Source organism: Callionymus lyra, chromosome 13 (genome assembly GCF_982586985.1).
Source record: "Callionymus lyra chromosome 13, fCalLyr1.hap1.1, whole genome shotgun sequence".
NCBI classification, from domain to species: domain Eukaryota; kingdom Metazoa; phylum Chordata; class Actinopteri; order Syngnathiformes; family Callionymidae; genus Callionymus; species Callionymus lyra.
Genome location: NC_141830.1, coordinates 9890934 through 9905401, shown reverse-complemented (window position 1 = coordinate 9905401; position 14468 = coordinate 9890934). Strand labels below are relative to the sequence as shown.

Genomic DNA, 14468 nt, shown 5'->3' with positions numbered 1-14468 from the left:
CCAGAAGATGGCGATACAGGGCTAGAGCGCGCCTGATACACAGCGACGAAGAAGACGGCAAACTCTTGTTTAGCTAAAAGCTACGATATGTGATGCTAGCTGCTGGGAACATCGACCCGTAAATAAAGAACCCTGCCTGGCTGTGAGCGGGAGTCTTTCACGGCTGTGTTCAATGTCTCCGAAAGGACAAGGAGTTGTGAACCTGACGGGCATTATTGTCGAGATAAGTAGCTGGTAGGCCTCGAATCCTCGGTGCTCGGGTGGAAGACAGGCGGGGATTACGCTCACCTCCTCCGGGGAACGCCGGGCCACCGGTTGGCTTTAAAAGAAACCCATCGATTTATCACAAGGAACCATGTCACACAATGGACCTCCTCCTCGGTGGCGGAGTTGTCCCAGAAGAGGACAACCTGTGGCAGGTGAGGAACCCAAACACTGCAGGATCAACCTGGTCCACTTCGATCAAAGAGATTCCACCATAAAAACTGAATAATATAAAAGTATTAAAAGTCACGTCATTCATGATAAACGTGTCTTTAATTGAAGAAACGTAAATCACTAGAAAGAATAAACCAAATATATTGAGTTATCGTTTATGGGGACAATACATATATATATATATATATTTTTTTTTTACACGTTTTTAAACCACGTAGAGTTAAAGGTTTATTTTACTTAACGAAATGTCTACATTAAACATTTCCCATCAATGTTAACACTTAATTTGTCTATTTTATGTGTATATGAAATATTTGGTTAGCTCTAATAGTAAATAGTCAAATAAAAAAACAACCTATTCAATAGAAACTCTCGTATACCGTCATTCCAATACTACAATAAGTCCTATTAGTACTTTTCCTTTGGGTATTTTACACGTTTATTTAAAAATGAATCTGCAGACAGTTATGCTAGCTCAGTGGTTGCTGCGTCACGTGTCCAAACAAACCGCTTCGATGCTTCTTGCACAATTCATGTTGCTCAGGAGACATCTTAGTAATATTGGACATTTATTAAGCTTTCAAAGTTTATACTCGCGATGAAAAGCTTTACTTTAGAGTTTAGACTATCACGCTTTTTCTCTCAAATGTGGTGTGATAAGGTATTGCTGATGATGTCAGATTAAAGTACTGAATGTTATGTTTTTCTTTAATGTCTTTATCACCAATCATTACTTTACGTTATTAATAGTTGAACAAAAAAAAAATACTACTACTTAACCCTTTAAACATTTGTTTTCTAAATGTAGCTTTGGAACGATCTTCGTTTTTATTTGTTCAGGCTTTTCCTTGATTTTCTGGAACTGCTGTGTTTGTTCTCAGTGTTATCTTGACCTTTAAAGTATATGCTTTATTGAATATTGTTTTGATTGTTTAAGCGCTTTGTGACCCTGGTCTGGAAAAGCGCTTTATAAATACAAATGACTTACTTACTTACTTAAATATAATTATATACAGAGTATGCAACTTAACGTTGACAAAATACATGTGTTGAAGTGGGAGGAAGGTGAAGGAGGAAGAGTGAAGATGCCGGTGGCAAATAAAGTGTAAACAGTTTAGTAATTTGGGTTCTATCGGCTTGAGGAATTTGAACTGTCTTATTTTTGTCGTACCAGTAAAACAGAATCTGTAGTACAATCCCTTGGTGCAGGAATATTTTAACATTGAAAGCATGAAATGGACCTTTAAAAGACACACATTTAAAACGACATAGACATAATACGCACCACATAATTGGTAAGACAATAATAAGACAAGGGACCAAAGGTCAAACAGTTGGAGACTGAGGTTGTAATTGGGAGTTATATAAAATACAAGATGAGAAATAAGTGGAGAAGTTTAGAGGCAAAGTAAACAAGGCCAGAATGGTTGGACAGGTGGATAGGAGAGGGTGTTTTGGAGGAATGATGTTTAAGATAAAAGGAATTGAAAACAACGAATGTGGTCCACTAGGAGGAACGTAAAAATCATCTATGATTAAAAAAGAGTAGCTTATAGGAGAGTTCTTGCAGTGGCTAACCCTGAACGCTGAAAAAAAACCGACTAAAGAAGGAAATGGATTTTTTTATTCTTTTTATAGTCTTTATCTTAGATCGTATACTGACTGACTGATTTAACACATCGTTAAATACTTGGAATGTCTATTTAATTTGAGTCGTGCATATTATATATAGTATTGCTTTAAGAATACTTTTTTCTTTGTTCCTTCTTTATTCATTTCTGCATTTATTGTTCTTATCTTTTCTTCTGCAATCATGACATTTTGTTACCATGACCTAATATATATATTAGGGATAGACCGATAAACGGCCGCACACTACTCGCACACAGCGGAGAGGAGAAAAGATTTCGCAGTGTGGAGAAGTGGATGTAAAGTTAAGGTAGTCCAGCCAATGGCAGCAGAAGGGTTCAATCTGCATTGGCTGTCTTCATGACAGACATCTTGCATGCATTTATGTCGAGTGCGCGAGACTCGTGTTGTGAGCAGACAAATGTTGAGTACAGTGAAGGACAGCTGGAGCGCACGTGTATGACTGGTTGAGCGCGCAGCAGTGATTTTGCTCCAAAAAAAAAAGTTTTGAGTGTACAACAACCAAGACACACTTGCTCAAACTGGTGGCAGTAATCTCACTCCATACAAAAGTTGCTACATTTACATATGATGACGTAATTACGTATAATGCCTACTGGTTGTGTCTGTTGCAGTGAGGGGGAGCTTATTTTAAACCATATATACAAAATGGTTGATAGAAAAATCTTTACCAAATAATCACAAACTCACTAAACAGACATATATATTTGAAGTAAAAACAGTAAAGGGCCTCACCCCGGAGTGCTGTCCGTGCAGCTGCCCGAGAGGGGAAAGAGTCTGGCATGTGATTTACAATATAATATATTTCTGGCCTTTCCCCTGATAACCTGAAAAAGTCGCTAAATTTGTGGATTGTCACTTTTTTAGAAATAAAGTTGCTAAGAGGGTCTGAAAAGTCGCTAAATCTAGCGAGAAAGTCCTTTGAGAGGCTGCTGAATCTTAAGAAAACTGCACTTTTTGTTTTTGTTGTTATTTTAAAACAACTGATGTTGATTTTCTATGGTGTTTAATAAAAATATGCTTAAAGCCATATAAACAGAGTTAAGTGTTGGCGTTTGTTTTACTCAAAGAATTGATGCCAGTATATTAACTTTTTCATCTATCCTTAATTTGGTTACTTTATCCTTTAAATATTTTTTCTCCAATTGTTCTTAGTTGATTTATTATCATGTTCCACGATTCTTGCATCACTAAAAGCATTATTGCATCTTCTGCTTTTTGTTGTTGTTTCTTTTAGGGAAATTCCTGCCCATGAAAACTATGTTGGGTCCCAGGTATGATGACCAGGTTGCAGCTGAAAACAGATTTCATCCAAGCATGCTATCAGACTACTTAAGAAGTCTGAAAGTAAGTCAGAGATTTAGAATAAAACCAGTGGAATGATTGAACATGTAAGTAACGTGTCTGTGGTGTTTTTTTTCTAGGTGAAAATGGGTCTGCTGGTTGATCTGACGAACACGACTCGCTTCTACGAACGCAATGACATTGAAAAAGAAGGGATCAAATACGTGAAGCTGCAGTGTAAAGGGTACATATGACTTTAATGCTCGAATGAACTTGAGTAGTCTTTTACTAAAAGGTTTTGTCTTCTTCCAGCCACGGAGAAAGTCCTTCTAGTGAGACTACAGCCAAGTTCATCCGACTCTGTGAGCACTTCATCGAAAAGAATCCTACAGAATTAATTGGTGAGCTTGAATAATTCATATATACTTATTATGTATAACATATTGTTGTGTTTTCTCAAAGAATTACTATTATTGTATCATTTTTATTTCACCCGTTTAGTTGCGTTCAAGGTATTGAGTGTCCAGCAGGGGGCGTACGTTAATAGGATATTGAGACCAAGAGTGATGTGCTGTTATGTTCAGGGTTTTTTTTTACATTGATGTGTGCTCTAATGTTAAAAAACATCCTTAAAGAGCTTTTTAAGATCTGAATCTTCCCTCTCACTGTTTCATTCGAGTCTTTCATTTCATGGCTTTCAGAGAAGAAAGTAAAGATGCACTGATTCAGCCACGGAACTTCAATCAAATCTATGTTTTGAGGGCGAAAAGTCACGCTCCTTTATTAAACATCCAAAGAATTCTGATTCTGAAGAGAAGCTTCACGTCTAGGAATATGAGTAGATCCAAAAAACTAGAAAAAAAATTGACAAAACAAAGCGGTTTACTTTTCAGGCTAATTTTTCAGAGACGATAGGAGCTGAGTAAGCTGCTCCAATCGCATCTAAGTTAGGTGAAGCGTATAAAAGCTTAAAAAAATAAAAAGAGAAAAAGTGCTTAAATGTATTGTTCATTTAGATTGACAGTCCTAACTGATTCAAAATGAGTTGAATATAATAATAGAGCCATGTCCGCTTTCCCGCCGTTAAAATATTTATATACATATCATAATTATGTATAATGTATCCAAAGATATTATTCTAAAGAACATTATTCTACAAACGTTTTCATTATATTTTATTCTCCGATTTTGGTTTTACTATTAAGAGAGCTTCACCTTTGTTTATTGTACATTGTTACAAAGACAGTCTGGGTTTATTGCAGGTTATGTGGTAAACAATTACATCATACTTTCAGTGAAACTGTATCTTATTTATAGTTTAATGCATGTTAGATTTAAAGACTTTATTAAATTAATCACTCACTTTTTGATTTCATATGTAGTCATTTTTGATTTAGAGCATAACTAGTGTTAACTTGCATTAATGCAAGAAAGGTGATACTTTAACTCTGGTATCGATCGGTGTCAGTTAATACTCAAAGCCCAGGTATCGGTATTAAGAATATAAAAGTTGGATCAGTGTATCCTTAGAAGAAAGCCTGCACTCGTGGGAGTTAATATACATTCACAACAAAATATTTCAAAAGTACAGAGTTTTTCCTTTACAAACAACAGTTTGTTGTTGCTTTTATGCAACTCTGGAGGTTTGTTGGAGGCAGTTTTACATCCCAACGTTTCATCGTAAACCAACATAAAAAAAAAGAAAAGTCAACGCTTTCCACTTTGATGCATCTGCAGGGTTATGTAACCGTGTAGGAGTTTGACATTAAACTTCATCTTCCAACTGTGTTTCTAAGCACACTGCTATCATAAGTCTCGAACTTTCTATGTTTTTCCTGTGAACTGCCTTAATATTTATTCCTTTTTATGCTTTTTGAAAGACTACGTGGGGTATTTCTCAGATGCCCTCTCAAGTATTCAGTATGTTTCTATATTCAACAGTTTTTGGATTTATTAGGTCTTTACTACGTCTGAAGTATAATGATTACACTGTGTGTATTTTTACAATATGCTTCTGTGACCGTCCTTTTGTTATGTGGAGCAATTTGTCCTATCGTCGTACTTCTGGTCATGAGCGACTTAAACGAAAAGAGGCGATAAAAAAGAGGATAATCTTCTTATCAATTTATCTTCTAATCAACTAGTATATGAATAATTATTTAAAACCTAATCCTTTTATTTAATGTAACAAAAAAGATTATTGTGGCTGGGAGGGTTGGCTTACCCCTCAGCTATCAACAGGGGGCGCTCTTCCTCCTGCCTGAGCCCACCTCCTCCAGATCTGCCCTCGGTATGTACCTTCTGCCTGGCTTGCTGCTCCGACATCAGAGCAGAATGTGTGAATGTCATCACGGCCGACGTCCAGTGGCGGTCCAGATGGTGACGAGGCTTTGTTGTTTCTGAGGGACACGCATCTCCAACCAAGACAGTTGGACCAGTGAACACGCACTGCCTGGTCTGACGTGATCATTTGATCTTCATTAGCGTTGCCAGGCAGACGTCCTACGCTGCTGCGAGCACCAGAGTCAGATGGTTCCATTTGGTACCGTTTCAGAACCCGCTAAGCACCTGCACACGCGTGTCATCGAGTCTAAATGAGAGACAGAGTGATATTTCAGACCCTGGCTCAGATGGCCTTTCATCGTCTGTGACGTCTTTATTTGATTTGCTATTCAGTTTGAGCCCACTTCTATGACACAGAGAGACACTCATTTACAAGTTCGGTTCTGTGCTTAAACGACTTTATTTATCAATTTTCTACCGTCTAGTTCTTAATGCTAATTCAGTCACTGCTGTTATCCAATTTTTTTTAAAAAACAGTAATTAAAAAAAAGTATTGTTCTCTTTCTGGGAAAAATATAGCATTTTGATAAGGGAGTTTCAGTGAAGTTGTACACTTGGAATACATATTTTTAACTATAATCAAACAATTTTCATCTACAGCAAAACAATTTTCAACTGTAATCAAACAATTTTGAAATAAAATTAAAAAAAATGTTCAAATGTGATCAATAATTTTCATCTACAGCAAAACAATTTTCAACTTTAATCAAACAATTTTCATTCATAATCAAACAGTTTTAATCTACAGCAAAACTATTTTCAACTGTAATCAAAGAATTTTGAACTAAAATCTAACAATTTTCAACTTTAATCAAACAATTTTCATTCATAATAAAACAATTTTCATCTACAGGAAAACTATTTTCAACTGTAATCAAAGAATTTTGAACTAAAATGGAAAAAATGTTCAACTCTAATCAATAATTTACATCTACGGCAAAACAATTTTCAACTGTAATCAAAGAATTTTGAACTAAAATCTAACAATTTTCAACCATAATCAAACAATTTTCATCTACAGCAAAACAATTTTCAACTGTAATCAAAGAATCTTGAACTAAAATCTAACAATTTTCAACCATAATCAAACAATTTTCATCTACAGCAAAACAATTTTCAACTGTAATCAAAGAATTTTGAACTAAAATAAAAATAAATTAAACTGTAATCAATCATTTACATCTACGGCAAAACAATTTTTAACTTTAATCAAAGAATTTTTAACTAAAATCCAACAATTTTCAACTGTAATCAAACAATTTTCATCTACAGGAAAACTATTTTCAACTATAATCAAACAATTTTCAACTATAATCAAACAATTTTCAACTAAGATCAAACAATTTTCATCTACAGGAAAGCAATTTTCAACTTTAATCAAACGATTTTCATTCATAATCAAACAATTTTCATTTACAGCAAAACAATTTTCAACTGTAATCAAAGATTTTTGAACTAAAATAAAAAAATGTTCAACTGTAATCAATAACTTACCTGTACAGAAAAACAATTTTCAACTGTTATCATATAATATTGAACTAAAATCAAACAATATTCAACTGTAATCATATAATATTGAACTAAAATCAAACAATATTCAACTGTAATCATATAATATTGAACTAAAATCAAACAATATTCAACTGTAATCAAATCATTTTGAACTAAAATCGAAAAACAATTTTCATCTACAGCGAAACGATTTTCAACTGTAATCAAACAATTTTCATCTACAGCCAAACAATTTTGAATTAAAATCAAACAATTTTCAACCGTAATGAAAAAAATTTCATCTGGATTCAAACAATTTTCAACTGTTTCTCCTTCACACTATCGTTCAGTTTTTGCTTATTAATCATTTCTTTCCTTCACTATTATTACTCCTTATTTGTATTTAAAATAAGGTAGGAATGTTGTGAAGCTGCACTAAGCAGTAGGCAGTGTGTTTAATCCACCAAATCCTGCTCTGGGATATTTTACAAGTTTTGAGGAACGGAGGACAATAATGATTGTGACCATGAATCCTGTAGTAGCTGCTAGAAGGCATCTGTTCAAACCCGCAGGTGCTCGTTTTATATCCACATCTGTGCCAATAAATCATAAGAAATAAGAAGAAAAATGTGACAGAAGGAGTAAATATATTTGGGCTCATCTCCACCAGCAAGGAGTAACAGTTCTCTACTTCCTTTGTTCATTATCAATGTTGTGTCTTTCTATATTTAGCTTATTTGTGTGTGTGTGTCATCGAGCTAAGTGTAGTTGTCTCTCGAATTTCAAGCACCATTAAAGTCCAGGCGCCCCGGGGAGGTCGATACAAAACAGTAACATGCGTGTGCACCGCTTTAGAAAGTGGTTCTGTACAATCGTTTTTTTTTGTCAAATGAACACTTGTGCAATCTTAGGCTGTTAGTTTTCCTTTCATGGCATCTTTCATCCAGGCGTTCTGTGCAGCGAGCACCAGAGATTTCAGAAGTGGGTGTTTAAAGGGCAGATCACCCACTGAGAAAGATCTGTGTTTTTTCGTGATGAAAACATTCGAGTTATTGATGTGAAATGGTGACACATGCCGAAAACCGCACCAATTATGTGATTAGGATTGACAAACTGTGACAATGGGATGTACGTGCATGACGGTTATCTTCTGTTTTTGTGAGGACGCATGAAAGGTCGGTTCGTTCAGCTGCTAATGCTGAGCTTCATGACTTTTGATTGATAGTTTTGTCAGAAGCAGGAGCTGATGTTTAGTCTTCAGCCTTCATGAGACGTGACACACAAATCCCGATTTGACAAATACGACTTCTAGCTGGACATTCAGATGACGGGAGGACGTGTCGCTGGGCCGTGTTGATCCTCGGGCTGTTATTTAAAAACTCTGAACATGTGTTTCTCCTGAAGGTATTCACTGCACGCATGGCTTCAACCGGACAGGCTTCCTCATCTGCGCATACCTGGTCGAGAAGATGGACTGGAGGTGAGTTTGTGAATTTCACTCCCTGGCGTTGCACTTTTTCTTTTTTTTTCATTCTTCAACACAAATGACTTCAGGTGACTTACCTCGGCACTCTCTAGCAAAAATAGAAAGTTCTATCTTAGCTGATAAACCCCCCCCCCCCCCGTCATCTCTGTTCAGCGCTGTCAGTATCAATCAGCACAGACTGCAGCAGGATTGTGAGCTCTTCACCCCACGACACAGATGCTAAATAATTGACAGCATCAGAGCAGAGGGAAGAGGTTTACTCGGAGGTGGAGCAGTAGACACGCAGGAGGGATTAAACCCACCCACCTCCCACTGGCTCTGCTCTAATGAATATTCCCAGAGTGTTGATCTCGTCATGAGTTGCTACGACGAGATCATCGCTGGTTTGTTTTATGCAAAAACTGATGTTGGAAGTAGTTCTGTAGCGACTTATGTCACGATACGCAATCCTCGAAAGGATTTTAGGCGAGACCTTGAGTGTTATCTTGTGGTTGTTAAACTCTATCGCCTGAATTAATAGAACTGAAATATGTCCAAACATTAGCTTTAACGGCAGCCAGAGCAATCTGTATCCTCTCATCCTCAGTCATCGCCGGGATCTTGCGAAATTCTATTGTTCCTTTAGCTGCGAAGGAGAGAGAATTTGAATTGAAACACCAAAGTTTAAAAAACATGGTGAATATTTTTATGTTAATTTTAATTAAAAGATTGGCTAACTTTAATTGACACCCATTTGATTATGATTATGATTTAAATCACAAAATAACATATAATAATGATCAAAATTAATGATTTTTAATTCATTTTTAAATGAAGAATTCTTTTAATTATTTATTATTATTATTTATTTGAATTAAAACTCAATACAATGCTCTTGAATATCGATACAGTTGTGTGAAACAATGTTTGTGTGTGTGTGTGTGTGTGTGTGTGTGTGTGTGTGTGTGTGTGTGTGTGTGTGTGTGTGTGTGTGTGTGTGTGTGTGTGTGTGTGTGTGTGTGTGTGTGTGTGTGTGTGTGTGTGTGTGTGTGTGTGTGTGTGTGTGTGTGTGTGTGTGTGTGTGTGTGTGGGGGTGTGTGTGTGTGTGTGTGTGTGTGTGTGTGTAAGACACATCAGAAAGTTTGATATTCCAAAGCATTGCATGTTGTTTGTATCATTCAGTCGTATATTATCATTAATTCAACTGTGGCCTTTTGAGGACTTAAATTCAATTAAAAGATGAAAAGGATTGAATAGCAGAAGGCATTAATAGATAAAATCCTATTGTTAAAAATACGAACGATGAAATCACCTCAAGTCTCTTTTCTCCGGCTCTTATCAGCATCGAGGCAGCAGTGGACGCTTTCGCCAAAGCTCGGGCCCCTGGGATCTACAAGGCAGACTACCTCAAAGAGCTTTTCCGTCGCTATGGGGATGAGGAGGATGCCCCTCTGGCCCCTGCCCTGCCCGACTGGTGCTTTGAAGACGGCGACGAGGAGGCGGACGACGACGGCAACCCAGTCGGCCAGGAGTCTGGGCCGAGCTCCTCTGGGTCTGCGCCTGGCAAACGAAAGAAGGAGAAGTTGAAACTGGTAGGAGTTGCGGAGAGTCCTGGGAGATGGATTGTTAAGTGGAGTGGAACTCTTAAGACCAGCTCTGTGCAACATGAATCGCATGCGGAGACTTGTGGACCACTGAGGGGAGAGGGGGGGGTCGAATCATCACGTTTTCTTTGGTGTCATAATAGTTATTATGTGTTATTACAAATCTAACGCGTGGTTTTACCCTTTACTTAATTAAAGCTTACCTCACCAGGAGCAATTGACATTTGAATTTACCTTCTCAAAGATATATCCTGCCAGCTAAATGTCAACAAGGTCATAGAAACCTGGAACTTTTGATTACATTAACACAACTTATAAGTAATAAACTAAACTTTTTAATTATAGCTCCTTTTTGAAAAATGCTCCTGAAGGGCTTTTCAGGCAGAAACGTACAAATATACAAAATCTCCTGAAAGCAGAAAGGGTAACTTTCTGGCACGATGCGTATCACGATATGATGTATTGCGATACTCTAGAAACAACGATATATGTGTAGTATTCTCCCAAGTACTTTCCTCTAGTGTTGCAGAATTTACAGACCACATGACTCTTGGCGAAGTCGTAACTGCTTTCATTTGTTTCTGAATCAAATTATGTCCAAACATCGGCTTTAAAAGCTGCTGGAGTCGACTGTATCCTCTCGTTCTCAGTCATCGCCGGGTATTACGATGCTCCTTTTGTTTTAGAACCGAAAAATTAACTTGACGTTTATATTGCGTGTCAAATGTAAAAAAAATAATTGTATATATATATATATATATATATATATATATATATATATAATCTTTTTTGTAAACGCACTTAATGGAACTACCAATAAATAAATGCCAATAAAGAGCTAAAGTAACACATAAAACTTGATTTGCAAGCCCAAAAATTATTTTTGTTTTTTGGCAAAGTCTAGTTGGACACTTTTGTTTCACATTTCTGAGTGCGAGTCTCACTCAAAACCATTCCAAAAGCAATATTAGTTTCGGTTAAGAACTTGTTTCAAGTCTCGGCTCACTAGCTCCAAATGGACTGGATTTGACTTGGCAGACAAACTTAATATCACATTTGCCGGCGCTTGTTTTTGTGAATAAGGAGATGGTTCGAAATGTATCTTCTCATTTTGCAGAATGATCGTAGTGGTAGATGCAGATGAAAATGAGTAATGGATCAATGCGTGCTCGTCTCTTGTCTGCAATCATGTTTAAAAATATAACCACACAGCCTGATATCGAGGTGCAAGGTCTAATTTTCAACCTCTGTTCGTCTCCAAGGACGCAGTATTCCTGGAAGGCATGACGGTAAAAGGTGTCACCCAGATCACCAATCAGCCCAAGCTGGGCGAGATCCAAAGAATGTGTCAGGAGATGGCTGAGTGGGACAGGTACGAAGCCTTTTTTTGCCCTCTCGCTGCTCTGCTGGGAAAGTGTGTGTGTATACATTCTCATGTGGGTGTTGTGCTTGTGACTCACTCATCTGAACCCACCCCGAACCCTCATCTTTAAATCTGTACACTTTTTCCACAGACACGTCTGAAGTAAATCCTGCTTCAGAAAAGTTTTTTCCCTGCAGTTGATGAAACTTCTGTTTCTTTGTAGAGGCACCTTATAGATTTGTGCTGCACAGTAACACACACTTGCAATTTACACTCCACTAGAAATGTGAGACCAAAGTTTGCGTGGAAAACAGGAATGTCATCATTGTTGATTCGGCTGCGACTAAAGTTTGTAGTTAATTATTTTTCTAATGTCATCCAGATCTGGTTTCCCCGGAGCTCAGCCCGTGTCCATGGACAGACAAAACCTGCGCTTTCTGGAGCAGAATCCGTACAAAGTGAGCTGGAAGGCTGACGGCACACGGTGAGGCTTTTGTCATTTCTCATTAAAAGCTTTTACCTTCATGGATGTGCAACTAATGTATTGATTTAAGTGTGTCTTAAATACATCTAGGACCTCAATTGTACTCATCACTGGGGTTTTTTTTTACAAACAAATACATAAACTCTTTTAATTTATATATTTATGTTCAAACTTTTGCTCAAGCCCCATCCACTGAAAACCAAGATTTCATCTCCAGAAGAACTTAAGTTTACCGTAACCACACTGACTGTTGTGATTTGTAAAGCATCAAGATTTCTTCACCTCCAAGGGATTTGTTGTATAAACAAAGTGCGCCGTGGTCACAGGGGGCTGGAGGAGGAATACAGCCGTTATTACGTCATAATGGAATCTTGTAACCTCTCATTCGCTGAGATATCGGACAAGGGAAAACTTTATAAAGTAATAAGTTCAAAACATGGTCATGATGAGGAACTTACTACATCTTGGAGAGAAAGACTTCAACATTTGAAAAATGTGAGTCTGGAGAGTTGGAGTTTCATATTAATTGCCCTTTAAAACAAATGTAAAAGTTAAACACTTGGTAAGATGGAAAACGGAGTTAATTATCTTAACCCTCTTTCATTTTAATGTTGGAGATCCAAAGTAAGGCCCATAATCATCCATGCTTGAGGAGAAGCCCTTAAAACAAATATTTGTATTTAAAAATATGACATGAAATAAAAGACACATTTTTTTCCATCCTAAACATGGTTCTTGCTCATTGGAGAAATGGATAAATCAATTTTTAGACATCGCAAATGCCAATGTATAAATATTGTAAGTTTTTTTTCAAATGAATGTAATACACACTTGAATAAAATACTGATAATCACAATGAATCACAACTATGTGCATCCGTCCCTCGATCAAGTGTGATTTAATAACTCTTAAAAGTTACATAAACGCACGATAAGTCGCTGGCACAAAAACAAAGCGTGTCTTTGCTTCTTAAAACTCTCTGTCTTAAAGTTGTAAACAAAGCTAAACGTTAGTGGGATTCAATAGTCTTTCATTTCTATAGGGAGGTTTGTTTTGTTGGTAAAACCCAATGATTGATAGTTTTCTCCTCAAGGATGTCCACTCCTGCATCTTAATGTGAATGTATCAAAGATAAACACATGCATGAGTTGTTTGCTTTTCCTGTTGGTACTCATTTCTATCAATGTTTTTATTCCTAAAATCAACTTCTGCCACGATTCATTTACCGTCCGATTGATTCTTGTCACATCCTCTGCACAATTAGTTTTGGTCGAAACAGCCGAAATCAAGTTTTCACTGTCTGCTCTGAATCACCTTTGCTGCAGGAAATGAGCAACATTCCCCTGAATATTTAATGACCGCAGTCCATTTCCAGAATGGTTCATATTCTGCTTTAATTTTCTGCAAGGGTGAACGACAAAAGAATCGTCTTCTTACCATCGCAGATGCCTACTCATCAGTGTCTTTTCTTTTTTTTATGTTTAAATTCTTCTTTATCGTTCATTTCTTTCCCTCCCCTCGCCTCCATGAAGCAGTGTATCTCATATCCCAAATCTTAAGGGAGACGACGATCTCGTATGGTATGAGTCATCGCCCTGTTCAGCAGGGAGGTGTGTGGAATGAATAATGGTATTGCAGTGAGTTATTTTTGTTCCTGGGTTGGATTGCTTATTACATTTCCCATGTTTTGGCGGGTACTGTCAATTTGGCAAAAGTTTCTCCATCATTTATCCCCGTTACTGATAACTCGCCATTATTGTCTTTTTTTAGTTTCACAGAGATGATGTTCAATAAGTTTTGCTCCCGGTGATCATAATCCATCTATTTTTCAATGTTTATCGCAGTTTGTGTTGCGGCGCCCGCAGCCACATAAATACACTTTTTTTTATTTATTCATTTTGGACTAATACAGAGGGTTCTTTCCCCCCCCAAGACCATGGAAAACTAGTTTCATCTTCTTTTATTTCCAATATTGTTGTAGAAGTCATGACCCAATATTTTCCAAGTGTTGCAATTTATTTGACGCCTTAAATAGCAGGAAATTACACAATAACTCGTCTGCTTTCTCATCTTCTATCAACATTTCTGGCGGTTCCTAGAGTAAGTAAATATCTAAGCTGGCTTCTCTCACCGTCTTCTCAGTGCGTCTATTGATATAGTGCTTGAAAAGGAGATTTTCTGCCACTATGTGGATTTACAGCTCTTGTGCGCCACCGTAAAATGAACATTTTTAGCAGGCTAGATTTTCGCCCCTGAGCCGTCAGTTAGACGGAGTAAACCTGGAGGTGGATACCAGTGTCTCACTGTTTCATTTTCACCACCATGACATTTGCCTTCGTACCACTC

General features: G+C 37.2%; 1 protein-coding gene across 1 annotated transcript in view; it reads left to right on the top strand.

Annotated features, from left to right (window-relative positions):
- The first annotated feature begins 68 nt into the window (after positions 1-68).
- The window catches only part of rngtt (RNA guanylyltransferase and 5'-phosphatase), a 77587-nt gene continuing 63187 nt past the window's right edge, over positions 69-14468 (top strand). Inside the window, exons 1-8 of the mRNA XM_087805164.1 lie at positions 69-419; positions 3326-3435; positions 3513-3616; positions 3685-3773; positions 8611-8686; positions 10014-10263; positions 11538-11647; positions 12021-12122. Coding sequence (XP_087661290.1) covers positions 356-419; positions 3326-3435; positions 3513-3616; positions 3685-3773; positions 8611-8686; positions 10014-10263; positions 11538-11647; positions 12021-12122 — 905 coding nt within the window. The 5' untranslated portion in view covers positions 69-355. The remainder of the gene's footprint in view (positions 420-3325; positions 3436-3512; positions 3617-3684; positions 3774-8610; positions 8687-10013; positions 10264-11537; positions 11648-12020; positions 12123-14468) is intronic.